Raw genomic sequence first — 8740 nt, 5'->3', positions numbered from 1 at the left:
GAAAGTTTAATCTGGTGCTATAAAATCAATCTGCTGCATCTGACGCTATTGCTGTGTTGTTATAACGCAAGCACACAAAATTAAAAAGCCATCAGTCTTTTAATTTTGTATGCTTACGTTAGATTAACAACACAGCAATAGCGTCAGATGCAGCAGATTGATTTTATAGCACCAGACTTTCTGAAACTTTTACGGCAATCAAATGCATTAAAAATAAATACAGGTCACAACTGAATATTGAGAATTATCTCTGAGTGGTGGTCTCCAAAATTAAAGAAAGAATAGACTTGTACTAAAACATTGTGTCCACCAGTCTCATTAGGTGAGGATAATAGTAAATTAAACAAATTAATAAATGACTATATCAATAATAGCCTATGGTTGTTAGACTGTTTTAGACATGTTTTGTGTTGTCAATATGCTCGTGTTTAAACATTTATAACCACCTTTGAGGGATGTGGGGGTTCAACAAGGTACTGGAAAATTCCTCAGAGATTGTGGTCCATATTGACATGATAGCATCACGCAGTTGCTGCAGATTTGTCGGCTGCACATCCATGATGCAAATCTCCCGTTCCACCACATCCCAAATGTGCTCTATTATTGAGCTCCGGTGACTGTGGAGGCCATCTGAGTACAGTGAACTCACTGTCATGTTCAAGACACCAGTCTGAGATGATTCACGCTTTATGATATGGTGCGTTATCCTGCTGGAAGTAGCCATCAGAAGATGCTCAATTGGTACTAATGGACCCAAATTGTGCCAAGAAAATTTCCCCACACCATTACACCACCACCAGCCTGAACTGAATTTTGGTGAGCCTGTGTGAATTGTAGCCTCAGTTTCCTGTTCTTAGCTGACAGGAGTGGCACCCGGTGTGATCTTCTGCTGCTGTAGCCCATCCCCCTCAAGGTTCGAAGTGTTGTGCGTTCAGAGATGCTCTTCTGCAGACCTCGGTTATAATGAGTGGTTATTTGAGTTATTGTTGTCTTTCTATCAGCTGGAACCAGTCTGGCCATTCTCCTCTGATCTGTGACCTCAACAAGGAATTTACATCCACAGAACTGCCTCTCACCGGATATTTTCTCTTTTTCGGACCATTCTCTGGTTGTGCGTGAAAGTCCCAGTAGATCATCAGTTTCTGAAATACTCAGACCAGCCTGTCCTGCAACAACAACCATGCCACGTTCAAAGTCATTTTAATCCCCTTTCTTCCCCATTCAGATGCTAGGTTTGAACTGCAGCAGATCGTCTTATCCATGTCTACATGCATAAATGCATTGCTGCCACGTGATTGGGTGATTAGAAATTTGCTTTAAGGAGCACTTGGACAGGTGTACCTAATAATGTGACCAGTGAGTGTGTGTTACAATTTATTTAGATTTTACAGTTATAATATCACAAAAGAAAAATGACAATACACTCATACTGAAGGACAATAACATTTTTTAAAAAGATTTTATTATTTCACTTGCTATTTTTAGCAGTAAACCACATAATATGATCCTAAGAACTTAAATAGCTTTTATTCCCAACCTTTTCTTCCCACACATTGTCATTACAGCAGTTAGAGGCCGGCTGATTTCAGATCAACAACTTCTTTACAGTAACAACAGTCAAAACGATATAACGCGAGGCGTGTAAACTGACCCGAGAACAGCGCTTTAGTGCCGACCGTTGCCCTTCCCAGAATGCACCTCGCTGCGCAGTGACGACAATAACAAAACACAGCAGCAGGAGAAACAGCATTAGCGGAGCCTTACACAACCCTGCGAGAAAAAAAGCTCGATGACAAAACTCATATCTTATTACCAGCCCTCCTAACCTCAATCTCTTGAAAGATGAAGCTCTAATGGATTGATCCCAGCCCGCTGTGGATGAGTTCGCGCGTTTTATGGAAATTAAAAATAAAGGCCCGTGTTCGGAGTGATGAGCTTTAGCCTGTTAGCCCGACAGCTTCAACCTTTAGCTGACAGAAACCTCCACATCTCGCCTAAAAACAACCTTTTAATCTGCATTAATGCAGACAATGGACTGAAGACAACTCAGGTAAGACAATCCAGTACGGTTTTACTTCTTTAAGTTGTAAATGCTGAGGTTAACAGTCAAATACCGAATAATTTAAAACACAAATGACGACTTCTGACTCAAAATATAGATAATGTTAATTCATACGAGTGAATGCTGTTGAATGAGGGTTTAATGGGTTTTTTCTTCATGTAATGTGATATTAGTGAAGGTTTAGTGTTCTGGTGATGGTTTGAGAGATGTTTGGTTATACTGTCAACCACCCTAAGTAGTAATTAGGGCCTTTGCAAGAACAAAACAAAGACTTGTAGCCATCAAAAGTTTCTTGTTTACATGTAAACAGAGAGATGTTTAAAGAAACAAGCAGTTTCAGATCTAAGAGATCATGAGCTATTTAAACGCTGTCAATAAATATTAAAACATAACTTGTGGTCAACAAACAACATTATATTTTATTAAGATGTTTTGTGTCAGTTTGTTCACACTTCATTAAATACATTAGTTATCCATGTGGTTCACGCCAACCACGTGCTAATTCCCTGTGTCCATGCTAACAGTTGTTATAATGCATCATGTCAAAGTTTTCACGCCCGTTCATGTGGAATTAGGCCACAAAGGGTCTTCTCGTTTGTTTTGATGGTGTTTACCCACAGGCAGAAACATGAGTCATGACTCAGACTAAATATTCCCAGAGTTGGTCATGCTGATCTTTGTCTTTTTTTACAGCTCTAACAACTTTATAGCTCCGGGGATTAATGCAATATTCATGCAATAATCTGAAAAGCTTTTTCTCTTTTTGTTATGGCCTGAAAGAGGTCTCTGATCACTGTGATTAGCTGGTTATCTGGGGGTTTTCCAGCTTGTTATCTACTGAACGTCATGTAGCCTTGTAGATTATATGTGCTTGTTTTTTTAAAGGTCTTTTTCGGGTGGTAGATTTAAACATTTAAAGGGACAGTTCACCCAAAAATGAAACTTTACTCATTATTTATTCTTTCTAGAGTGGTTCAAATCCTAGTTTCTTTCATCTGTTGAACACAAAAGAAGATATTTTGAAGAAAGTTGAAAACCTGTAACCAGTGACTTCCGTAGTAGGGAAAACAAACACTATGAAAATCAATAGTTACAGGTTTTCAGCTTTCTTTTATAAAAAAATCTCATAATGGTTTGATAAAAGTTAATGAAATCAAAATCTTTATTTTTTTGGTGAACTGTCCTTTTAAAACAAAGACACGTGGCATTTCGATACATACTATGGTTTTAAAGTCATAATTTTTAATGTTTATACGACAGAAAAGGAAAAACTAAACATTTTTAAAGTGATTTGCTTAAAATTACATACTCTGTCTTTAAAAAATTATTTACTATGTCCTTAAAAATATTAAAACATTTTTAGAATTAAAAAAATATCAGCTAATGTTATAAATGAATGTATTGCTTTCATATTATCATGATATTAAAGCCAATAATCCACTATTGCTCTAACTAATAAATTAAACTGCTGCTTATTTTTGAGATAAAATAGTCATCATGGCATATGCTGTAAACAGTGCTACTAAAATGTTTCTGTATGAATATGTATACCTTTTACACCCCTAATTTAAACATTTTATTAACCTGTTTGTGTATTTTTTTCATTTAATATTTTTACCTAATTATTATTTTATTTCTTGAAACCAGAAATGTATTATCATCAATTGTTATTTCTGATGTAAGTTGATTTCTGTGCATTTTATTAATATTATTTTCCCCAATCAGACTACCATAATTGACTAGATGAACAAATCAAGCTGGAGGCAGACTCAGCGGAGAATTCAACATGAAGTTGTATGTGTTTCAAGTCAACAATGGAAGCACATTAACGTTTGACACTGAACTTGCTGTCCAAACGTAAGATATCAGCTTTCTTTTGAAACGTTAATGTTTTTAAGATAATGTACTGTATGCAGTTAAAATTTAAGGGGATTGTTTGTTTTTTGGATCCATTATGTATAACTGTATTACACAACACATTGTTTGAATAACTTTGACAGTATTTATGCATTAGCATTTTACCGGTATTGTTAAATGTATTAATATAGGTAATACATAAACTATCATCGAATTGTCTTAGTCTTTAAAGTTTCATAACAAATTAACTAATGTAAATGCTTGCAAAAATAAACAAACTCAAACTTTTAGCATTAAGTAATGATAATAATTTTATATTAAGGATTTTTATTTAAAGTTTTTAATTTAAGTTTATGGTAAATTTGTATTTATTTTTGTCCTTAAACATCTTGAAATTAATTAATAAAGTTTGTTTACATTTGTCTTCTTTGCATATCATTTACATATGTGCATATTTTTTCATAAGACACATTGACTGCATAAAATCGAAAAATCTCTAAAAAGTCCAAATCTTTTCATTTCCGTTTCTTTGTATTCTGTTTGTAGATTTGCTTGTTAATTGAGCCGTGATTTGTTTTATTGCGTGACTAAAAATGTAATGTGTTGTGCTTTATGCTTTTTTTTTTTTAGTGTTTTGGACCTTAAACATGCCATTCAGGCCAAATATAAAATTGCAATCCAGCACCAGGTGCTGGTGGTCAATGGAGGGGAATGTATGGTGGCAGAGAGGCGGGTGTGCAGCTACAGCGCTGGAACAGTGAGTAACAAGCAAAATCGCACCACAACAGCACTTATTAGTTAATTAATTAATTCATTCATTCATTCTTTCATTCTCCTTTGGCTAAGTCCCTTTATTCGTCAGGCATTGCCACAGCGGGATGAACTGCCAATTTATCCAGCATAAGTTTTACACATGCCCTTCCAGCTGCAACCCAGTAGTGGAAAACTAACACGTAGTTAGATTTTTTTATTATTTTTTTTTTTTTACAAAAAAATCTCAATATTTTGGGAGAACCTTTAATAACAATAATTAAACAATATATTTGTAGCTTGATTTTTTTTGCTGATGCCTTTGACTGATTTGGCTTGTCATGGATAAAGAAATATCACACTGAAGATTTCTCTGAGATACAGAATTTAGAAGCATACTAAAAAAACATATTGTTGTATCTAAAATGTTACTTATTTAATAATAAATTGTTGGATAAAAATGTTTCATCAATCAACACTTTTGTGATTGCAAAAAGCACCATTGCTTGTGTAATATTACGTAACTAAACACAAAACCAATAAAAGGGTATTTCTGGCTTTCATAACATGAATTTGAAAGGTCATTCTGTCTTTGTCCAATAGGCATGATTTTGTTTGTTGTTAGCAAAAATGAGTGACTAACTCTAATGTCACTTAGAACATTGATAAATGAACTATTATGATATTATCATGGAGTACTTTTACATGAACACCAATAATCCAATTTTAATATGATTAAGACAATACTCTATTTTAGTTGCATTATTGAAGTGCAGTACAGACTTGTAAAAACTGCAATCAAACTATTGTCATCATGTAGGACTTTTCACTGCATTTGGCGGCAGGATCATCCATACATACATGGCTGTTTGACACTAGTTTCTGCACCTACCGAGTCGGTAAAGGACCACAGACACGCACACACACACACACATATGCGAAGGTTTTTTTCTCCCTTTCGGCGTGTGGTATCAAACTCCATTAAAACGACACTCTTCCACCAGTTCTTACTTCGTACTCGCATCCAACACCTCAGTTTATCACGGGGGCATCAATGAAATATTCCTAATTGAAAGTGAAACTGCCGAACTGCAGTTCAAGTTTTTTAAATAAAACTACATGAAACTCTGGAGGAACATGGATAGCGTGGTCACACAATGACGTTAATCGATCTATGTGATATAGCATGTAAAACGGCATCATGAAAGGAACATTCAAAAAGCAACTCGTCAGATTAAGGCAAATCATTTGATAACTGATGTCCATGTAAACGTTGTCACTAACAATAAATTTTGCATACCATATTAATATTGTAGTTTATGCTTAGTCTTTTGTAAAATACCAAATATTACCAATATATTTGCCAGATTTTGACTTAAATTTTTTGTTCATGTTTCGTCCTTTTAGATGTTAATATTAAACTAAGGGTATTTGACATAACATATAATAGTTGAGTGTGTGTGTAACAAATGGAGGGAGAAAGAAACGACTTGAGAACCAAATATCATTGGAATTGTTTATTGCCCATACTTCCAGTGAAACCAGTGAAAATATATTATACAGTGAAAGAAAAATATTTACAATAAATAAATGATTAATTACCTGGGGGGAGAGGAAGTAGTTAGATGTGCTTAAATCAAAGAAAGAAATATAACAAAACTCAATAACTGTTTTCAACAAACTAAACTAAATATGAAAAGAAAAGCATGAAAAGAAACATCTTCAACGTACCAAACGTCTTAATTAAACTACTCTAACTAAAAACAAAACGTACACAAAGCAGCACATTGTCCTGAACCTAGTGAACTAATACAAAAGATAAATCTCGGTGTTGTATATGTATATCGCGCGACTTACTCACTCACTCCTACAATCTCTCCGAGGTATCACTCAAATACATCAGTTAACTGAACAAGTTCACAAACAAACCCATTGCACTTTCAGATCTCAAAACTTTAGACAAGAGAATTAAACACAAGCAAAACACATTCTCTCAGACTAGCCCTCGCAAGAGAGACTGTCCTCACAGAGACCCCCAGAAAGAGTAAGAGCGAGAGATGGAAAGAGATAGAGAGATAGATAGAGATCGCCATTGCAGTTTGGGCTCGGCTTTTAAACTCTACGCCGACCAGCGATTGGTGGCGCAAACCCAGCGTCAGCGGCCAACGTCATCAGCACGAAATGCGGATCCTCCAATGCCGTTCGTATCTGTAACACACGCATAAAACGACACACCCACATACAAACAAACGCACACACATATCCAGAATACGTTTTGCAAGCGAACGTAACAGTAAATGTAAATAAAAGCTGGGAAATATTTTTCCCACAATGATGCCCCCTGTACATCATCTTATTATCTTTTGGGGGAAACTTGTGTCATTTCTGGGTCAAAAAGAATCTTGCAGGTTGAGTAAAAGGCAGAATCGGCCAGGGGTATGATTAATTTCAATCTTGAATGTATTTATTTTCTGAAACATTCAAAAAGTTGTTTTATTAAACCTTAAAACTATTTTTACAGTTTTCACCATTTAAAATGAACCTAAGTTAATTCATCTTAAAGTAACTTGATGTCTCATTTTTCTCTCTTTTTATTTTCAGGACACCAATCCAATCTTCTTATTCAACAAAGAGATGATTTTGTGTGACCGAGCTCCAACCATCCCCAAAACAACCTTCACCATTGAGAATGAGATGGAGCTGAAGGTGGAGGAGTCCCTCATGATGCCTGCCGTCTTTCACACCGTCGCCTCCCGCACTCAGCTGGCTTTGGTACAGTCCAGCTTTTTTACTGTACCTACCTAATGAACAACTTACAATAACCCAGTTTTACACATCCCTGTTCATCCACAATGCAAATACAGTCAAAGCAACGTATCCTTTTTGTAAATGGCGGAAGGCTGAATAGAAGTGGATTTTGTATGCAAATGAGATCTGACGTTTTGCATTTTTTTTAAGGAAATGTTTGAGGTTGCCAAGAAGCTTTGCTCGTTCTGTGAGCGTCTGGTCCATGATGAACACCTTCAGCACCAGGGATGGGCAGCCATCATGGCTAACCTGGACGACTGCACCCTGTCCTATCAGAAACTCCTCCTGAAATTCGACACCGCTTACACAAATTACCAACAGGATTTTGAAGACATCAAAATAAAACTCACCAAGTATGTGATTGAACGACTCCAGATACATCTTCTCTTCTCTTCTCTTCTCTTCTCTTCTCTTCTCTTCTCTTCTCTTCTCTTCTCTTCTCTTCTCTTCTCTTTCTCTTCTCTTCTCTTCTCTTTTTTTCTTTTCTTTCTCTTCTGTTCTTTTTTCTTTTTCTTTTTTCTTCTTTCTCTTCTTCTCATTTTCTTTTCTTTACTTTTCTTTCTCTTTTTTTCTTCTTTTTTCTTTTTTTCTTATTTTCTTTCTCTTCTCTTTTGTTTTATTTTTCTATTCATTCTCTCTGCTTATCTTTTTCTTTCTCCATTTTTTTTCTTTCTATTCTCTTTTTCTTACTCATCTTTTCATTCTCTTTCCTTTTCTTTCTCTTTTTTCTTTCTCTTCTTCTTTCTCTCCTCTCTTTTTTCCCCTTCTTTCTCTCTTCTTTTTTCTCTTTATTTTAATTTTCTCTCTCCTTTTCTTTCTCTTTTATTTTTCTTCTCTCTTCTCTTCTTTTTCTTTTATTCTTCATTTCATTTCTTTTCTTTCTCCTCTCTTGTTCTTTTCTTTCTTTTCTTGTCTCTTCTTTCTCTCTTTTCTTTTATTCCTCTTCATTTCTTTTCTCTTCTCTTTTCTTTCTCTTCTTTCTCTTTTGTTCTTCCTCCTTTCATTTCTTTTTTTCTTTTCTTTCACTTTCTCTTTTTTTCTTCTTTTTTCTTTCTCTTCTTCTTTTTTCTCTTTTCTTCCTTTTCTTCCTCTTTTCATTTTTTCTTTTTCTTTTCTCTTGTTCTTTCTTGTCTTTTCTTTCTCTTCTTTCTCTCTTCTTTTATTCCTCTTCTTTCTCTTCTATCTTGTTCTTTTCTCTTTTTTCTTTCTCTTTTATTCCTCTTCATTTATTTTTTCTTTTCTTTCTCTTCTCTCTTTTTATTT

The 8740-nt window shown here is 35.0% G+C and overlaps 1 protein-coding gene across 1 annotated transcript in view; it reads left to right on the top strand.

Moving 5' to 3' along the window:
- Positions 1-1728: 1728 nt before the first annotated feature.
- rb1cc1 (RB1-inducible coiled-coil 1) overlaps positions 1729-8740 on the top strand; it is a 40255-nt gene continuing 33243 nt past the window's right edge. The window contains exons 1-5 of the mRNA XM_056450251.1: positions 1729-2050; positions 3788-3919; positions 4550-4676; positions 7271-7441; positions 7628-7830. Coding sequence (XP_056306226.1) covers positions 3849-3919; positions 4550-4676; positions 7271-7441; positions 7628-7830 — 572 coding nt within the window. The 5' untranslated portion in view covers positions 1729-2050; positions 3788-3848. The remainder of the gene's footprint in view (positions 2051-3787; positions 3920-4549; positions 4677-7270; positions 7442-7627; positions 7831-8740) is intronic.

The sequence above is a fragment of the Danio aesculapii genome, chromosome 24, assembly GCF_903798145.1.
Source record: "Danio aesculapii chromosome 24, fDanAes4.1, whole genome shotgun sequence".
Lineage (NCBI taxonomy): Eukaryota > Metazoa > Chordata > Actinopteri > Cypriniformes > Danionidae > Danio > Danio aesculapii.
This window is presented reverse-complemented; position numbering and strand designations above follow the sequence as displayed.